This window comes from Bos indicus, chromosome 5 (assembly GCF_029378745.1).
Source record: "Bos indicus isolate NIAB-ARS_2022 breed Sahiwal x Tharparkar chromosome 5, NIAB-ARS_B.indTharparkar_mat_pri_1.0, whole genome shotgun sequence".
NCBI classification, from domain to species: Eukaryota; Metazoa; Chordata; class Mammalia; order Artiodactyla; family Bovidae; genus Bos; species Bos indicus.
This window is the reverse complement of record NC_091764.1, coordinates 57,095,770-57,115,520: the sequence shown is the minus strand read 5'-3', so window position 1 is coordinate 57,115,520 and position 19,751 is coordinate 57,095,770. Positions and strand designations below refer to the sequence as shown.

Genomic DNA, 19,751 nt, shown 5'->3' with positions numbered 1-19,751 from the left:
CATCTGAAACTCCCATCTGTGATTATTGCCTCCCCAGAGTCACCGGTAATATTTCCAGGGAACAGGACCCCTCAGCTATAAAATTCCCCTAGCTCGTGGAGCAGGACATTATTCCTCAGGGGGCAGGACATGGCAAATTGAGACGTTTGCCTTCCCCAGACTTAACAGATTTAGTGTCAACACTTACTCAGGGATTCTTGGGGTATAACTCTGAGCTTGAACTGCTTTGGAATAGATCCAGAATGTTAGATGTCTGTAGGGTATTTTAGTTCAGTTTGTAAAGGCCACATAAAGGGCAGCGTTGATGGGATTCCTGATAGAGAATACAGTTTTAAAGCATCTCAATGTGGTGGTGGTGGTTAGTCGCTAAGTCCTGTACGACTCTTGCGACCTCATTGACTATAGCCCTCCAGGTTTCTCTGTCCATGGAATTCTCCGGGCAAGAATACTGGAGTGGGTTGCCATTTCCTTCTCCAGGGGATCTTCCCAGCCCAGGAATCGAACCCAGTCTCCTGCGTTGCAGGCAGATTGTTTACCGACTGAGCTACAAGGGAAGTCACCATCTAGGGACCTCTGAAATCAGATCAGTTTGAGAGACCCTCTGAGTTAAACATGTTTTTCTCTCGGTCTATGACCTCTAAGTCTAGAACCCCTCTGATTCAGGATTCTCTGAGTCAGGATTCTAGGCTTAGAGGTCATAGACCAAGAGAAAAGCACATTTAACTCAAGAGGGTTTCTCAAACTGATCTGACTTCAGAGGTCCCTAGATTTAAAATCTTGTAAAAAAATGTGTGCTGAGTAATAGGGACAGTTCCTACACTTTGAGAAATTTCCATATTTAGGTCTCAAATTAAGAAAGACTTAACAGGGATTTCCCTGGTGATCCAGTGGCCAAGACTCTTCGCTCCCAATGCAGGGGCCTGGGTTTGTTCCCTGGTCAGGGAATCCCAAGATCCCTAATGCTGCAACTTAAGAATTTGCATGCCTCAAGGATCAAAGATCCTTGCCAGAACTAAGACCCAGTGTAGCCAAAAAAAATTTTTTAAGACTTAACAGTGAGAATTACAAGGCCTGAGATACCAGCAACATCAGGCTAAAAGAGCTACTTTATTAAGATGCGTGGTGTCCCCTCACAGCATCCAATATAATAGAATGAGAATGCAGAATCTGGTCTATGTGGTAATTCTGGCCATTTAATAGTGATCTTAGGTAAGTTACTTATCTTTGCACCTCAGTTTCCTCATTTGTACCCATCTCATTGGGCTGTTGTGAAAATTAAATGGGTTAATACATGAAAAGTGCTTAAACCAAGTATTTGGTATAAAGTGAGAGTTGGATAGAAGCCATCATTACTAACCACCTGGGGAAACTTCAACTGGATTTGGTGTCCAGGCATCCAGCTGGAAAGGCCTGCTTGGGAGTATCTTGTCAATTTAATTTGCATAACGGTTGAGGTCTTGCTGACGTCATGGTCTCCTTGCAGCTCCAGGTCAGATATAGTCCTGGAAGTAGTTCCTGTCACACAACAGTCCCACAGTCACCCCACCAACCTTGCTTCCTACCCAACTCCCAAAGCACCAGGAAGTGAAACAAAGCCCCGTGCTTCCAGCTCACCCTTGTCCCTCTCATCCCATCCCCCAGAGTTCCACTTCCTCCTCTTCCTCCTTTTCACCTTCGATCTCTTATCCTAAACGGCTCCCAGAATGGGAACTAGAGGTGGGAAAAGCGTGGAAGACATACAAAAGTGAGGTGAGCTCCCCTGCCCTACTCCCAATTTCCTTATTTCATGCATATCCATCTTTCTCAGAAGGCAAACCATTTCTCACTCAAACTGAGATAACTTCTCTGAGGCTGGAAATATTTTATCCCAAGGGTGGATTTACCACAGGATCACATTTGAATCAGAAATTTCACTGGGCAGTTTTGAATAGTACTAAGGGAACGGAGACCTCTGTCGAGGGTAAGTTTCTCAGAGAAAAAGGGTCAACCTCTTGGAAAGGCTTTGGGAGCCATCTGTGTGGTCATCCATGGCCTCATTCTGACGTCCAGATTGTCCTGGGACCCTCCACTGGGGTGGGGACAGTCCCAGGTTTGGGCCACCCTCCACTCCCACGCCCAGCCTCACAGTCTCAGCTGTTTCACTGAATGTTGCATCAGGGATGGTGATGAAATCAGTATCAGCGGATTTTACCCATGGATGCAACAGGCTGAAGGACCAGCCAGGGTCGCTGACACAGTGCACCTTCAACTATCCAGAACCCTGGACTTTCTAGCCACGGTGAAGGGCTCGGTGCTGGAATATCTCCAGTTGGATTTCTAGACCTCACTTACACACTGATGTCCCCTACCCCCAAATCACCTGAATCCCACAGAGCCCAAGAAACTTGGGCCACTAAGGTTGAGGAATCAGATGGTTCTTAGCAACAGTTTTCTCCTCCCAACAGTCCCCCTAGCCTCCAGCGTGAGGCCTGAAGTGAGGGAGCAGTAATACCTTATACTGAACAGATGTGGCTTCCCAGTTCACAAAATGTTTCATGTCCATCCTCTCCTAGTGAAAATAACACTTCCCAACAGAGAAAAAGAAGCCCCCTTATTCTTGGATTGAGGACATCAGGTGGGAACCCAGCTTCATTCCAAACTGATCTTGCCATCCTATTGGGAGATAAATGAATGCTTCTGTTTTGGTTTTTACTTAAGCAGGAGGTGAGGAAATTAGGTTTAAAGGGAGGGCTAATATAGCTTAGAGACACAAAAAGATGAGTGAAAGGTTAAACAGGAAGGAACTTGAGACTAGATTCATTTAAATATTTGCTGTTCCCACCCCTCCCCCTGTCTTCGGCCACTTTGATTCCTGGAGAGCATTACACAGAAGTCTCATCCCAGGCCTCCAGCCACAGCCACCACACGACTCATTTCCCCTGGAACTGAGGCTACTTACCTGGGCTCCCCACGGAGGGGGATGATGCAGGAGGGGAATCCCACCTGCTGTGAGTCACCTGCTAGTATAAAGGGCGGGTCTCACAATGCAAGGACCTTAAAAAGAGACTGAGACAAGGGGAGAAAATCTACAGGAAGCAGCTCAGAACCACGGTGAGCAAGAGAGAACCAGACGCACAGAACAGAGAGAATCAGATTCAGAGCAAGGGGAAGTGGACAGAGGTTCCACAGGGACTGCAAGGCACGGAGCCAGCCAGATTGGAGAGGCAGGCAACGAGATGCTGGGGAACAGAGCTGTGATGCTGCTGCTGCTGCTACTGCTGCCCTGGACAGCTCAGGGCCGGGCTGTGTCAGAGGACAGCAGCCCTGCTTGGACTCGGGGCCAACAGCTCTCACAGCAACTCTGCATGCTGGCCTGGAGTGCACACCTACCAATGGGACATGTGGTGAGTGGCGGCCCCTAGAGCCCATCTGAGCTCTCCAAGGCTATAGTGGAAGATGCTGTGGCCTGGGGTGGAAGCTGGAGGGTTGAAAGCCATCAGGGTAAGAGATAACAGTGGTTGAGAGAACCCCTGAAGAAGGGATCCAGGGAGAGTAAGGGCCGAAAGGTCCAGGTAGGATTTGAGGGTACTTATTTCTTTACTCTTTCCACCCCTCCATTTCAGGATCTACCAAGAGAAGAAGGAGGTGATAAGACTACAGATGATGTCCCCCGTATCCAGTGTGAGGATGGCTGTGATCCACAAGGACTCAGGGACAACAGTCAGGTACAAAGATGAGGCTGGCCCCCAAGGAAGAGGGGACTGGAGATAGAGCTGGATACCATGGTGAATTAGTAAAAGTTGTATCTGTCCTTGTCCATTCAGCCTGCTGTAATAATAAACCATAGACTCAGTAGTTTATAAACAACAGACATTTATTTCTCACAGCTCCGGAGGCTGGAAGTCTGAGGTCAAGGTGCCAGTGTGGTTAAGTGAGGGCCCTCTTCCAGATCAGACTTCTTGTCTCCTCACATTGTGGGAAGGAGTAAGGAGTTCTGTGGGTCTCTTTTATAAGACCAATAATTCCATTCATGAGGGCTGCATCCTCATGACCTAGTAACTTCCCAAAAGTCCCACTTCCTACCACCACCACACTGAGGGTCAGGATTTCAACATATGAATTTCACAGGGACGCAAACATTCAGATCACAGCCATGTCTTAAGAATGGCAAATATCAGGTGAGTCTTTGGTGGAGTAATTAGAAGGGATCTGTTTTCTTTCTTTCATTTTGATTTTGGCTGAGCTGTGCTGTGCCCAACCAAGGATCAAACCCATGGCCCCTGCAGTGGAAGCGTGGCATCTTAACCACTGGACCGCCTGGGAAGTCCCCATATCTGTTTTCTTTCATGGCTTTCTTTTCTCCCCAGTCCTGCTTGCAAAGAATTCATCGAGGCCTGGTTTTTTACGAGAAGCTGCTGGGCTCAGATATTTTCACAGGGGAGCCTTCTCTACTCCCAGATGGCCCTGTGGACCAGCTTCACGCCTCCATACTGGGCCTCAGGGAACTCTTGCAGGTATGAACTAGGGACCTGGAGGAGAGGAGCTTGCAGGTGTCAGAGACAGGGCCTGGGGGTGGGGGTGGGGTGAATGATTTAGTCTTCTCTGATTGTGTCCTGTGTCCTTTCAGCCCAAGGGTCACCACTGGGAAACTGAGCAGACTCCAAGCCCTATTCCCAGCCAGCCATGGCAGCGCCTCCTTCTCCGTCTCAAGATCCTTCGAAGCCTCCAGGCCTTTGTGGCTGTAGCTGCCCGGGTCTTTGCCCACGGAGCAGCAACTCTGAGCCCCTAAAGCCAGTAGCTTAAGGATGACACCCAGACCTCCGTGGCTCAGTAATGCTAAGATCAATCTATCAACTAGACACCTGTGAGCCAACAAGTTCATTGGTCCATTAATTTTAATGAGACTTATTCTGTTGAAAAATTACCAAAACTGACTGACTGACGATGTTGACCTAGGAGAGGCTGAATATTTATTACATGGGAAGGGAAATTTTGGGATTATTTATAGTGGCAGGAGCTTGGGGATGAGGATTATTTATTATATTTATACTGAATTATGTACCTTTTTCAATAAAGACTTATTTATGTGGATCTCTAAGTCTAGGCTTGTCAGTAAAAAGAAACAGAATGGAAAAAATAGGGCCAAAGCACTACAAAATGTATCCTTCTGCTCTGCAGGGCTACGGTGGAAAGGGGTCTTACCTCGTGACCCCTTGGTATATAGAGTAACTAGGATCTTTTTGGCCATAATCCCTGCTAAGGCTGAGCAAGCTGAATGAGGTTACAAGGGACTGCAATTGGGAAGTATCGCTCCTAAGCATGGCTCTCTCTTGCTCCTTGACCCAGGGCTTCCTTCCCTTCTTTCTTGGCCAACAGTGTATTTGGCCAATGACAGGAGTCCCCAGGTACTGCAGGATCAGAAGTTAGAGCTGTTATGAGCAGAAAGGGCATTCCAGAAAGATGAAATGAGCACCAGGTTAGTCTTATCAGTCACTAAAATGTTGAAAGCCTTCCATACTGGAAAGAAGCCACTTCTCTGAGCCATACAGGAACCTCCTAACTGTCCTGGTCTGCCCTTGAATGCCTGTACCTCCCAGCACAGCAGGCAGCCTCCAGGCTCCTAGTCGGAGCCATGGGTAACATCTCTGCTGATTCACTGCTGCCTCTCCCTTACCCATATTATGCTTCTCCCTCACATTCCCCCAGAGTTAACCCAGTTTAGAAGGGGCACATGCCTCATGTCCCATCCTTGGAGAGCAGTGTCATGATGTGAGGGGTACGAGGGGCAAATGCACAGAAAAATCTGAGGCAATGTAGCTCCTAGTAGTCAGAAGGGCTCAAGGGCCCATCTGCATAGAAGTGGCTGGGGTTGAAGATGTCAGCTTCATCCATGGTGTTCTGGCAAGGCAACACTGGATCACCGTTTGGCATGATTTCTTCAATCCTCATGCTGTTCCTAAAGACTAGATCATCCAGAGAAAGAAGTCAGGCCCTGATCTCAGACTAGGAGTTCCCAAACCAGCAGGCAAAGTGAGAGAGGATGGCAGCAGAGGCCTAGATAGGGCCTGAGGGGGGCATTAGGTGAGGTGGGGGAGGCATGTGTATTTCCTAATGAAATGAATTGCAGCGAAATCAGCCTTTCTCCAATGAGGAGCTTAGAACACAGGCTTTTTCTGTAGCGAGTGAGGGAGGGGAGTTGGGAAAGGCAATGCGTCCTCTCTTCCCTGGTTGCACATCATCACTTACTTTCCATGTCCTCAGTGTTCAAGTGTCTCAGATCATAGGGCAAATCTGGTTCTGGCATGGGCTGTAGTTCGAGCTCTGGAATAGGCTCCAGCTGCAGTTGTGGTCCCGGGTGTGGTTCTAGGACTCCCTGTGACACCTCGCCTAGTGTGGGCTCCAGCGTGGGCTCCAGCATGGGCTCCATGCTCAGATCCAATCCTGCCTCCAGCAGTGGCTCTAAGTCCAGGCCTGGCCCGTGCTCAGGCCCTGATGTGAACCCCAGACCCAGCTCTAATGACTCCAGCTCTGGCTCCAACTTGAGCTCCGGCAGTTGCTGCAGTTCATCCACCTGTCTGGATACCCAATACAGACAAAAGAGCAGGGCTCAGTTGTTTAGGTGAAGTGGGGAATGGCAGAGAAAGCAGAGGCTATCTTTCTAGTCTAAAAAGGCAACAGAGCAGAGGGCTTAAGACCATAGGCTCTGGAATTAGGCTTACTAGAGTTTAAATCTTATCATTTACTAGTTGGGGGACCTTAGGCAAAGTGACCCAACCACTCTGAGCCTAAACAAGCATACTTCAGAATACTTGAGAGGAGTAGGATGGTTAAAATCAGGGCTCTGGAATTTGAGAGACCTGAATTGCTGATCAGCCATGTACCCGAGGCATGACACTTCACCACATTAAACCTCAGGTTCCTCAGCTGAAAACAGTAATAACAGTTTTTTTTTCTGCCTCACAGGACTGTTATGAAATCACTAAAGAAAACGAACACAAAGCTTTTAGCCCAGTGCCTGGCACATAATGAACTTTCATTAACTGTGGCTATTACCATTTCTGGCTTGGCTGGGTTCTCATAAGGATTAAATGAAAAAAAAAAAAAAGTTCTAAAAGAATCTAGTACTATCCTTTGCATCAAGTAGATGTCCATTAACATTAGTGATGATGACGATTATTATCAGGGAACCCCCATGGAGACAACCTAAGGATGGCAGCAGGAAAATAGAGAGACACTAAAAGAGTAGGAAAAAAACCCCAGAGGGCTGGGGAGCCTGGGTTGGTAGGAGAGAAGGCTGAGGAGACCGGAACTGGGCAGGTCTGGGTAACTATATTAGCCAAGAAGGGTTAAGGAAGGTGGGCAAAGAGTTCATATCTCACCTGTTAGAGACAAAAATGAGCTTATGTTTCAGGTATTTCTTCCGCTCCTCAGGATTAACTATGGGGGACAGACACAGGAGGCAGGGGAGGTCAGTGGACTGGACACATCGCCCCAGGGTCCTCTAGTGCAGGTGGTCCTAACTGCCATGTCTCCCTACTGACTGACTAGCAGCGTCCCACAGACAAATCCCTTCCCCTCTGTGGATGTTAGTTTTCCCATCTTGAAACGGAAGAGCTGCATTTATGGATGCCTGTGGACCCCTGCATTCTACCAGTGAAATATATCAATGGTTCTCACTTTTCTCCTGGGAGTAGCAACCAAAAGCCTCATCCCGGGGGATTCGCGGGTAGAGGAAGCGCAGTGGGTTCTCAGGTATGTTCTCCTCCGTGAGCATCTGGTACTGGCTGATGATCTTGGTCAGTGGGAGTGACTGCAGCACCTCCTTGGTGAAGGGCTGCACAGAGTTGATGAGCACCTCGTCTAGACAGCGGAAGTAGGAACAGGCAGGCTTGAGAGGAGAGGCTGGGCCCGAGGGCTTCCCACCCTGACTGCCCAACCCCAAATCTGCCAAGGGATTTGGGACAGAGCCAGAGAAGCCAAGGGCAGTAGAAGGGAGGAAAGGAGAGGCTGAGGGAACGGCAGAGCTGCTGACCATCATCTTGGTGTTCCACCCAGGAGCAGGTAATGCCCCCCTCCAACGTTTCACTAAAGCGCAGCAGGAAGGTGCCGGAGACAGTCTTCTTCAGCAGCCGGCGCACCTGGTTCCGGCTCACAAAGCCCATGATACGTCTGCAGCATGGAGAGCAGCTGTGAGGCCCTGCTGCTTCCTACTCCCCTTGTAGAAGGACAGAGTGCCAGGGCTGGGCCCCAGCCCTGCCAACCTGTTACAGACTGTTCTGTGTTGGCCAAGTCATTTCACTTGACTGACAGTATCCACCTCCCAGGGCTGGAAGAGGTGTGAAGCTTCAGTGAGATCACACAGGTGAAAAGCACCTTGTAAAAGGCAAAAAGTGGTGCCTAAATGGGCAGGCAGTGTGGTGGAAAGTGCACAGGGGTGGGGTCAGACAGCCCTGGGTTCGAATCCCGACTGTCCCCCTGGTGTAACTCCCTTAATCTCCCTGAGCCCTCACTTCCTCACTTGAGGGTGGCAACACCCACCATGCAGCTGGGCTGAAAGGATTACATGAGAGAATTCATCAAGAGCACCTAGTAGGCTCTGGAACACAGTGGATGCTTGACAAATACAGGCTAGGAGACTACTACTGCGAACTTGAGGGGGTGTGACCCTGCAGCGGGTTTTGCACACTCCCTCTACTTGCCACACGAGGGCGCACAGAGTCCACTCTCAAGCCCAGAAAGGCAGCTGGGCCTGAGGGAGTGGAAAGAGGGAGACTAAGGCCTTACCCATCCTTCCAGAGATCCTTCAGGTGGTCATGTATCAGGTCCAGAATCTTGTCGAGCCATGTCCAAAACGGTAGCTTGCCAGGGGGACTCTCTCGCTGAAGGAGGAACGGCAAGGCAGGAAGAGGTGCAGAGCTGCCCCGGGAGTGGAAAGCGAGGGGTGGGGGAAGGGCTAGTAACTGGATGGGGCCAGGGGCCAGCTGCAAGGAATGCAGGGAATTACCTTAATGAAGTCAACCCAGGACAACGATGCACCCTCAGTCTTGGAGTTGTGCCCTGTGGAAGGACAGTTCAAGATGACGGAAGGAGGCAAGGCCAAAGGTCCTGGGACAGCAAGGACGGAGGGCTGGGGCAGACAGAGGCTAGGGAAAGGCTGACAGAAGAGAAGTATCGATACCAAACAGCTTGTCCCTCAGCATGCCTAGCTGGTCTGAGTCAAGGCCTCGATTAACATAGGAGGAGAATTGCCAACTGAGAGCAGGGCCCAGCAAGTTCCATGGGGCCTTCGGGGGGTTGGAGAAGAACTGCTGATCCTGCAGAGGTGGGAGGGGACAGGGTGGCTCAGAAGCAGTGCCCTCACACCAAGCTCCACGCCCCTCCTGGCCTCCCTTCACCTGTTGGCCCCACCTCCTACCTGGGGGTTTGAGCTGAGCAGATTGAACCAGAGAACAGAGGCCCAGGCAATTGAGAGTTGGTTCATGTTAGAAATAATCACCACAGGGAGGCTGTCCGTCTGAGGAGGAGACAGAAATCACCAGCGAGGGATGTGAGGTTTCCAACTGTAGACGTTTGGTAAGGGCCTGATCACAGCCTACCCTGAATGGTTTCTGCTTAACCCCTCCTTATGTCTCCCCATAAATGCACTTCATTTTCACTCACTGTCAGCTCCTGCTTCAGACCCTGGTAGGTGTATTTGACTGTGAAGCTAATGATGTGCAATTCCTCTGTAACGGACAGCAGCCCCTGGGACAACAGAAGACTCAGTAATCAGAGTGCCCTCTGGCAAGTTCCTCCTGCCCCGTAACCCTCTGTCCAGGCCTCACCTTATTGTTGCCTTTTCCTGAACCCCCTGAACGCTGCTCCACCAGAGTCTGTGAATGGAAGGGAGGGAGAAAAAATGCCAGAGAAGAGACCCCAGGGCCCATGGAACCCCGGCTTTGTCCTCAGGACTTCCCAGGGCCTGGGAACTTCCCCCAGCCTGTTCCATTGCACTACAGGCTTAAAACAGCATCCCTCTGGGACTTCCCTGATGGTCCAGTGGCTGAAAATCCGCCTTCCAGTCGACATGGGTTTGATACTTTGTCTGGGAATTAAGATCCCACATGCCACAGGGCAACTAAGCCCATGTACCACAACTAGAGATCCCGCATGTCACAACAAAGATGTCATGTACTGCAACAAAGATCCAATCCAGCCAAATAAACAAAAATAAATATTAAAAAAAAAAAAGCATTCCTTCTTAACCACCTTACCAGGTAGCCAAAGTCCCAAATTAAGCCCTGAGTCTGGCCTTTCTCGGGAGTCAAAGTTTTCTGGTTTGAGGTCAGAATGTTGAACTTCCGGAAGCTGTTTCGAGGAAAAAGAAGATATATGGAGGTCAGGAGCAGAGTCCGGTAGGAAAACAACAAAAGTTTCACTTCATTTCAGACCTCCCCCCTCCTTTCTCTGTCTATGCACCACACAAATCAACCTCCTCCTTGTCTGTGTCCCCATCAGGGCTGTCACATGTGACTGTGTAGCTCATGCAGTGCACAGAGTCTGCAGCATCCTTGTTAGGTACCTACCCTTGTGATTTGGGAGAATCCCTAAAAAGAAAAAAAAAAATCATTAGGAAGCAAAATAATGTAGAAGTGTTTCAGTCTTTGGGGTCAGACAGACCTAAGTTCAAATAGCTCACCAGTTATGTGGCTTGCACTAGAGATATAAAGTGCATTGATAATATCTAACTCCTGGGGTTCCTGTGACAATTTTAAATTGGATACTTGACAAGCTACATGTCACATAGTAAGGACTCAAAAGGGATGAACTATTTCTATGAGGTAGTAATGGAAGGGGAAAGAACACAGCCCTAGGACCTGGTTGTGAATGGTAGCTGTCTCCTCCACTCCATCATCCCGTGTCCTGGGCGCCTCTGGGTCCCACCCTTCACCTGCCCCAACTTACCTGTCAACGGAGACTTCCGCAGTCAGTGATTCATTGCCTTCCTGGAGTCTCACTAGCAGCCTGGAGGAGAGGGAGGTAGATGGGGGAAAGTGGTCAACCTCAATCTCCTGGATAGAACAGATGTTTAAAAAAGATAAGGGAAGAGATGAGAAGGGGTAAGTGGACCAAGGGGAAATGAGAGAAGAAACAGCTCAGAATGAGAAGATCTGAAAAGCCAAAGAGCACGCAGTGTCAGGGCTGGAAAAAGAAAGCAGGAATGAGTTCTGAGATGCCAACCTTGTTCGGACGGTGAACTTGCTCCCTGTCTTGAGGATGAGGGGTCGATGAAGAGTTTGGGGCATGCAGGGCTGATTTTCTACTACAAAGGCTCTGGAGAGATGTGGAGAGAATATATAGAGGTCAGTATCTGTAAGAATGGCTCCCTTGGTCCTTTCCCTCTGGCCTCCCTGAGGGGTCCTTTCTTGGCCTCCAGACCTGTGGAGCAGGCGCTGCAGCAGCTCTGTGACCTGGGCCTCCCGCAGGTCCACCCCTTTGTTCAGAGGGTCCCCATCATAGGAGACCATGTGACTCAACTCCTTCAGCTCCTTCAGCAGCTGCCGCAGGTGAAACAGCAGCTTCGCTCCATCTGTGAACCTGGGTAATGACATAATCCAAGGAAGAAAGAATCATGAGTTTCCTGGAACCCCCAAACAGGCTCCAAAAGCTCCCCTTTAACTATGTGGAAAGTCATAAACTGACTGGGACAAAAAAAGAATCCAGGAAGTGTATGAAAGATTATTCAACATTGTTCATAATGCAAGGAATGAAAATGAAAGCCACTTTCACATATAAAACCAGTAATTCATTAACATAATAAAGATAACATATGATGCTTGATCTCTACTTTTTTTTAAAGTGCTTTACACATCTTCATGCATTTAATTCTTAAAACAACCCTATGAGGTAGGTACTATTTTATCCCTATTTTATGGAGGATAAAGCTAACGCACAGAAAGAGTAAAGTGACTTGCTCAAGGTCATAAAACTAGTAAAGAAGGAAGTTGTATGTGGTCCCAGGCAGTCTGGCTGTACAATCCATACTTTTAACTTCTATATTTTACTGTTTTTATAATAAGATATAAGAACAGTAGACAATGTGGTAACAGGAAAACAATCGTCCACTACATAAAAGCAAACAGACTGGGATAGCAGTTTGGAACTATTTTTTAAAAAGCCTCAAAAATGTACATATGCTTTATAGTATTCCATTTCTAAGATACACCCTAAGGAAATAATCAAACAAATGGACAGACAGATGGTCACAGTTCATGGCTTTGTTATCTGTAATAGAAAAATTAGAAACAATTGGCACTGGGTATACGTGGTGGTAATTTAGTCGCTAAGTCATGTTTGACTCTTTTGAGATCCCACGGTATAAACTATGTTATAGTTACATCGTGGAATACTATGCAACCATTAAAAATAATGATAAAATAGGTGGAAAATTTTAATATGGAAAATGTCCAAAAATATTAAATTAAAAAATATAAGATAGTATACATGTATGATATAATCTGATTTCTGTTTAAAACAGATGTATATTTGTGTATATGCACAGGGAAAATCTGGAAAAATGTATTCAAAAGCATTAACAGTGGGTACCTCTGCATGATCAGATTATGCAGATGGATAATTTTTACTTTTTTTTTTCCTCTCTTCAGTAGTCTGAAATTTTTTCAACTGGCATATATTTACAATCAGAGAAAGCAATAAAGCTCTTTGTATATAAAAACAATGAAACAAAAGAACAACACAATAACAGCACCACCACCAAGAAAAGATATATTTTCTAACCTGGGAATATCACTTCCAATAACTTACAGAAATAAATGAGGGTTGTAAATAAAGATGTAACTATGAGGTTATTTCTGGAGGAGGAAAAGGCAACACACTCCAGTATTCTTGCCTGGAAAATTCCACGGACAGAGGAGCCTAACAGGCTACCGTCCATGGGGTCACAAAGAATTGGACATGACTCAACACGCATGCACATGCACAAGAGGTTATTTACTGCAGCACTGTTTAAAACAGTGAGAAATCGAGAATTCCCTGGCAGTCCAATGGTTAGCACTTCCACTGTAAAGGGAATGAGTTTGTCCTTGGTCACGGAACTAAGATCCCACAAGCCAGCACAGCACAGCCAAAAATAAAAAAAGCAAGAAATCACTCACAGGCCATAGTTTGCCAATCCTGCAACTGTAATTTAAATACTTATCCTGTACCCTAAGCCCTATACACCTGTTTTCAATTTACCTGAAAGTTGTGATATTTTTTATTTATTTATTTATTAACTTTCAGCTGTACTACACAGCATGCACGACCTTAGTTCCCTGACCAGTGATCGAACCCATGCCCTCTGCAGTGGAAGGGCACAGTCTTACCACTGGACCGCCAGGGAAGTTCCCTGTGGGGTATTTTTAATAGATTAAATTATAATAAATTTTCTCATAAGATATTTAAATAATAGGTATCTTTCAAATCAAATATATTGAAGGACACACTAGTTTTTTTTTTTAACATCACAATAGATAATATAAGATAGTTTACTAGAAAACAATAGCAAGAAATTAAAAGCAACCTGAATATCCAAATATAGGAGTTTATTAATTAAATTATATTACTCCCATAAAGGGAACTATGATGCATCTATTAAAAGTATCATGGGTAGGGACTTCCCTGCTGGTTGACTCCAGGCTTCTACTGCAAGGGGCATGGGTTTGATCCCTGCTTGGGGAACACGTCCACATGACGTGTGGAATGGCCAAAAAAAACATATCACAAGTAAATATTATATAATGCTAAGTTAAAAAAACAAACTCACAGGTCTCAAAGTAGTTTGAACAGTACGTTTCAATTTTTGTTTAATATTATAGTAGCTACAACCTGATATTAAGGTTAACAGGTAATTTTCTTTTCCTTTTTTTGGTGGCATTATATTCATTGCACTAAAAAAAGGTAAAAAGATAGTTCTCTGGTGATTAAAGAGGCAGGAAAAATTGGACTGTGGATCAGAGTCTTTCACCAAAGCAAAGACTGGGCTCTGGGCTTGCTGAGTGGTGAGAATGAAGAGCAGCGTGTAGCTGCAGTCAGACAAGGGAGCTGAGGTCATTCTGGGGAGTAGAGACTAAGGAGGGTGGTGTCTCTTGTCATATACAGGCCATTGTGTGTGTGCTCAGTCAACCGTGCCTGACTCTTTGTGACTCCACAGGCTGTAGCCTGCCAGGCTCCTCTGTCCATGGGATTTCTCAGGCAAGAAAACTGGAGTGGATTGCCATTTCCTCCTCCAGGGGATCTTCCCAACCCAGGGGCTGAATGCAGGTCTCCTCATTGCAGGTGGATTCCTTACCACTGAGCAACTGGCGAAGCTCATTCAGGGCATTATAATCTACAAAGCACAGGTGGTAGTTAGGACTATGGACAGGTGAGCACGAAGTTGGGGAGGTGTCTCTCACCACTTCTCCAGCTGTTCCAACCCTCCGACAGGGGGCGCTCCAATGCAGGCTTTCTGCTGCTGGACTTTCCATTCCTCCAACTTGGGCAGCAATAGCTCAATTAAGGTAGTTAATTGGCCTAGCAGTGCTTTGGAGGCATCCAGCACCTCCTATGGAAGACATAAAGTAAGTACTGAGAGCCTCTTACCATTACCCTCCACCATCCAACTAGGCATAAAGAGACAAAGAAACCAAGGCCAGGAAGCCAGGGCTCCCAATGCCTCATTTTCCCCAGTTCCCTGCTGCCCACTCCTTCTGTCCTCTGACTCCCACCTTTCTCTGTCTGTCCAGTTCATTGAGTGTTTCCTGAAGAATGTCCATCTGTCTGGTCTGACGGGGGTCCAAAGAAGGTGTCCTCACTGGATGGCAGGACAGGGAGGGAGACAAGTGCTCAGACCTAGGGCTCCTCCTGACCCAGACCTCAGTTAGAGTCAGGAGAAGGGAGTTTGAAAGGGAGAAGAAAGGGAACCAAGCAAAGCACAGGCACCTCTGGGCCCTCAGGCAAATTCTGCATTGTCTTGCTAGAACTAGAAGCCCACTCAATCGGCCAAGGCAGGTTCCCAAAGACCTCCTCCAACCTTTACCAGCTATTCCTTGGTTTATATCACTACCCTGACCTATACAACATACCCTGGCACCTCCAGCATTGCATGGCAGCAGGACTATAACCAGCAAGATGCAGCCACAAGTTGATTACCACTTACTGGGACTTTTCCCTTCTGCTCTACTCTACCCTCAGCCTCCCGGTAGGCACCCCACCCCTCAAAGTGCTTTCTACCTGATTTCTCAATATTATATCGGAAACAGAAGACATCCTGCTGGTCTTTCAGTTGGCTGATGGATTTCACCAGCTTCTGCAGAAGAGATGAGACCCCAGTGAGGCTGCCTCTGTGAGAGGAGGCAGGTTGAGTCCTGCCCACCTTGGCTCTTGCCACGTCTACCAACCTCCTTCATAGCCTGTAATTTCAGGATCCGGGAATCAAGTTCATGCTGCTGGCTCTCCCCAGGTGCTTCAGGGGCTGGCTCTCGTTGCTCCTGAAATAAAAGGCTATGAGCACATTTTAACTCTGACCTGTCACCCCTAAAATCCAGACCTGAAATTAAACCACAGGATGTGGAAGATCTTGTTCTGAGGCAAATTTCCTGAGTCCTTTCCATGGTCCCTCTCTACTCCAGGAGCTTTTCAACACACCACCAAATTGTTCTCACCAGCTGAGCCCTCTGAGCCCAGGTCAGAATTCTTTTTTCTTCCAGAAGGAGATTAAAGATCATCTCAGCCAACTGGGTAGAGCCAGTGGGAAGGGCCTGCAGTAGGAAAAGAGGAAGAATTGATAGAACTCAACTGCCATCAATAAACTACCACCTCAGACCCTCCACACTGGTGGCCTCGGTATTCTCCCCTTCCTCAGGATCCCAAGCCCTACCCCGTTTCACCACTGGTTCTCCAAACCCTAGCCTCTTTCTAATAGGATCATCTAGACTCTGCCCTTCTCTCTTCCAGGGATCCCCTAAATCCAGACTCTGTCCTTTTCCCCCCAAATCTTCTCCTGTCCCTTTGAACCTCCAGGTTCTGTTCCACGTTCCATATCCAGAAAGTCCTCCTCTTCACTCAGCTCCCATTCCTACGTTATCCCCTGCTCCTCTGAATACCTGAATATCTCGATAGAATTTTCGCAAGTTGTGCTGTAGCAAAAAATACTCAGAGTCTTGGCTGCATCGGCCACACTCAGAGTTGAGTTGGTCCAAGAAGTGCAAGAATAGCATATTAGCCATGGCAGCATCATTTCCCAGTGCAGCTTTCTGCCTGTGGACCAGGAAGAACAAGGATGTGTGTGTCTGCAGGACTAGTACTATTTTGAGGCCATTCAACCCCTTCTGGCTGTCTCCAGGATCCTGGGGGCTCAGGAGAAAGAAATCACTCTCTTCATCCCCCCAATTCCCAGAAGGCCTCACCAGTTCTGATCTTCAATCCAGACAGCCAAGTGCTGTCGAACATCCATCGGCAGGAGGCTATTTGAGTAGAGCTCATGCAGCTGATCCTGAAACGGGCTGTCAAGGTTCTGCAGCATCTCCCACTGCGCCATTTGGGGTCTGAGCCTGAAGGATGGAGATTCCCAATTGGAAATTTTGCTAGACTAAATCATCCACAGTCTCATGATTATTTATTATTACAAATTTAAAAATTAAATCATACCAGCAAGAAAAAAATTAAAGTCTAGATTGATCCCACTTCCAATCTTGGTCCCTTTTCCTCCTCTCCAGAAGTAACCAGTATTACCAGTTTGGTGCATATTTTTCTATGGAGTATTATTTAAGAGCTCCAATGTGTAGGCTTTTTTTGTTTCAGTGGTAATTTTCAAACACACAACAAAATTGAGTGAGTAGTACAAGGATCATCCATGTACCTGTCAGATCAGATCAGATCAGTCGCTCAATCATGTCCGACTCTTTGCGACCCCATGAATCGCAGCACGCCAGGCCTCCTGTCCATCACCAACTGTCACTCAACTTCAATAAGCAGTAATGGTATTTCCTCAATCTTTATCTCCCCCAGTGAACTTATACATGCATTTGTTTGGTTTTGTATACACTTATGCTGGACCATTTAGAAGTCAGCCTTGAGTTTTTATTTCAGCATTATCCCTGCTGGCCCCAAACCTTTTATCAGAGGCTGAAACCTCCGTGGAGATAAACTGCTCTCCCAGTTGGAAGGAGGAGCTCCACTCTTTAGCAGATGCTTCAGATGCCTAAACACTGTGCAAGGGGTCACTCAATCCCTAGGACTATGACACTTGTATGACCTCTGTCAATTTCTAATTCTTCATGTGGATTATCAACTTTGTGAGATAATCAATACCCAATTTCAATTGAGTGAAACCAATTTCACTCAAAACTGGTTTTTGCCGGTCACCAAACAGGCTGGGTGAAAAACTGTTCCCCTTACCTCTCCCTGCCCACTGCCATCTGTCTGTTTAGGAAATCTAAACTTCTTGCAGCCTGAGCCTAACAGAAAAGAATAAACACCCCCTTCTGTAGTCTAAGAAAAGGTCACATGATTTAATTACAAATCAAATGCTTAGGGTGGGAAAGATTCTTTTCCACCAGTATAGTAATCATTTCTTCCTCTGGGAAGTAGAAACAGGGGAAGGAAAGAACTGGGTAGGGGCTCCACCATTTTAACCCTTTTAATAGAGCTTGACTTTTTAAACTATGTATTTGTATTGCTTTTAAAAAACCAAATGACCAGGCCTCAGTACCTAAGGAACTAATCAGCTGGTATTAATAAAGCAAAGTGGCAAGTAAACCCTGAGGTTTAAATATGAAAAAAACAAGAAACCTGGCCTTCTTAAATACATTGCAAACATGGAGGTTAAGGGCTATAAACTCTTCTTTCTCCAGTTATCTATTACTCTTTCAGGTGCACATTTTGTTCTCTGTAAGCTTTTCTGAATTGAACTGTATTTTTTTTTCTTTTGCTGAGGATCAGAAATAACACAGACCATATGCAGGTCAGGAAGCAACAGTTAGAACTGGACATGGAACAACAGACTGGTTCCAAATCGGGAAAGGAGTACGTTAAGGCTGTATATTGTCACCCTGCTTATTTAACTTATATGCAGAGTACATCATAAGAAATGCTGGGCTGGAAGAAGCACAAGCTGGAATCAAGATTGCTGGGAGAAATATATCAATAACCTCAGATATGCAGATGACACCACCCTTATGGCAGAAAGTGAAGAACTAATGAGCCTCTTGATTAAAGTGAAAGAGGAGACTGAAAAAGTTGGCTTAAAGCTCAACATTCAGAAAACTAAGATCATGGCATCCAGTCCCATCACTTCATGGCAAGCAAATGGGGAAACAGTGGAAACAGTGGGTGACTTTATTTTTCTGGGCTCCAAAATCACTGCAGGTGGTGACTGCAGCCATTAAATTAAAAGACGCTTACTCCTTGGAAGGAAAGTTATGACCAACCTAGATAGCATATTAAAAAGCAGAGACATTACTTTGCCAACAAAGGTCCGTCTAGTCAAGGCTATGGTTTTTCCAGTGGTCATGTATGGATGTGAGAGTTGGACTATAAAGAAAGCTGAGCGCCGAAGAATTGATGCTTTTGAGCTGTGGTGTTGGAGAAGACTCTTGAGAATCCCTTGGACTGCAAAGAGATCCAACCAGTACATCCTAAAGGAGATCAGTCCTGGGTATTCATTGGAAGGACTGATGTTGAAGCTGAAACTCCAATACTTTGGCCACCTGATGCGAAGAGCTGACTCACTGGAAAAGACCCTGATGCTGGGAAAGATTGAGGGCAGGAGGAGAAGGGGACGACAGAGGATGAGATGGTTGGATGGCATCACCGACTTGATGGACATGGGTTTGGGTGGACTCCGGGAGTTGGTGATGGACAGGGAGGCCTGGCTTGCTGAGGTTCATGGGGTCGCAAAAGTTGGACACGACTGAGTGACTGAACTGAACTGAACTGAACCTAGAAGGTGGGATGGGGTGGGAGGTGGGAGGGAGGTTCAAGAGGGAGGGGACACATATATACCTACAGCTGACTCATGCAGATATATAGCAGAAACCAACACAATACTGTAACGCAATTGTCCTCCAATAAAACAAACAAAACAAACACACACAGACCAAAAAGTAAAAGTGTTGGCCAAGACGCTGAACCAATGCAACAATGCCAGGTTTCGAGTCTTGGAGGTAGGGGTGTTTCTGGAGTGGGGCATTACGAATGGACCCCTAGGTTGGACAGGAGGGGCAGCAAGCGACAGCTCCTATTTCTACCTGGAAACAGTCTAACCCCTCATGGGTGTACCCGCCCGGGCCTACCTTCCATCTGAGGAAAAAATTCGCGCCTCCACCTACACCCCCGCGCGCCCTCACAAGGCCAGTACCTGGTTAGGGTCTCAGGCCCAGTTCCCTGCAGTAGCTCCGGTCCAAGCTTCCGGTCTCCAGAAAGCGTTCCGGCACCAGGGCCTCCAGAGACGCCCTCTGCTTCTGCCGGCGTCTCGGACCCGCCCCCTTTCCGCAGGCTTGAGAAAGAGGCTGAATCTCAGAGTTCGTCACTTCCAGAGGAGCACTTCGGCACTGGCGGCCATTCAGCCAAACGCTTACCCAGGCAGTGAGCTCATTGGCGCCACCACAACTCCTCCTTCCCCAAGGGGCGGGGCAAGAGGAGCCGAAACCACACCTCCAGCAGCAGCAAATGGTAGGCGAGCTCAAGTAAGCCCCGCCCCGTGTGTGCGAAGGGAGGAGTCCAATTAGCAGAATTGTTCAGGACTGAAACAG

The 19,751-nt window shown here is 47.2% G+C and overlaps 2 protein-coding genes across 2 annotated transcripts; one reads left to right on the top strand and one right to left on the bottom strand.

Annotated features, from left to right (window-relative positions):
• Positions 1-685: 685 nt before the first annotated feature.
• IL23A (interleukin 23 subunit alpha) lies at positions 686-5,070 on the top strand. The gene is made up of 4 exons (XM_019961024.2): positions 686-3,383; positions 3,603-3,704; positions 4,347-4,493; positions 4,607-5,070. The coding sequence occupies exons 1-4, from the start codon at positions 3,216-3,218 to the stop codon at positions 4,766-4,768; spliced, it is 579 nt and encodes a 192-aa protein (XP_019816583.2). The 5' UTR covers positions 686-3,215; the 3' UTR covers positions 4,769-5,070.
• STAT2 (signal transducer and activator of transcription 2) lies at positions 3,836-19,741 on the bottom strand. Its single transcript, XM_019961020.2, has 24 exons — positions 19,358-19,741; positions 16,407-16,550; positions 16,104-16,257; positions 15,663-15,758; positions 15,399-15,488; positions 15,232-15,307; positions 14,727-14,812; positions 14,415-14,563; positions 11,398-11,556; positions 11,200-11,292; positions 10,924-10,983; positions 10,545-10,565; positions 10,233-10,326; positions 9,804-9,851; positions 9,640-9,723; positions 9,395-9,493; positions 9,158-9,293; positions 8,984-9,036; positions 8,764-8,858; positions 8,012-8,148; positions 7,657-7,839; positions 7,359-7,416; positions 6,226-6,554; positions 3,836-5,942 (listed from the first exon to the last, which is right to left on the bottom strand). The coding sequence occupies exons 2-24, from the start codon at positions 16,535-16,537 to the stop codon at positions 5,800-5,802; spliced, it is 2,574 nt and encodes an 857-aa protein (XP_019816579.2). The 5' UTR covers positions 16,538-16,550; positions 19,358-19,741; the 3' UTR covers positions 3,836-5,799.
• Positions 19,742-19,751: the final 10 nt, after the last annotated feature.

Coding starts and splice junctions, on each gene's coding strand:
- IL23A (XM_019961024.2), top strand. CDS start 3,216: ATGCTGGGGAACAGAGCTGTGATGCTGCTGCTGCTGCTACTGCTGCCC. Junction 3,705..4,346: donor GACTCAGGGACAACAGTCAG/GTACAAAGATGA, acceptor TTTTCTCCCCAG/TCCTGCTTGCAAAGAATTCA. Junction 4,494..4,606: donor GCCTCAGGGAACTCTTGCAG/GTATGAACTAGG, acceptor GTGTCCTTTCAG/CCCAAGGGTCACCACTGGGA.
- STAT2 (XM_019961020.2), bottom strand. CDS start 16,537: ATGGCGCAGTGGGAGATGCTGCAGAACCTTGACAGCCCGTTTCAGGAT. Junction 15,759..16,103: donor AATTCTATCGAGATATTCAG/GTATTCAGAGGA, acceptor TTCCTACTGCAG/GCCCTTCCCACTGGCTCTAC. Junction 15,308..15,398: donor AATTACAGGCTATGAAGGAG/GTTGGTAGACGT, acceptor TCTCTTCTGCAG/AAGCTGGTGAAATCCATCAG.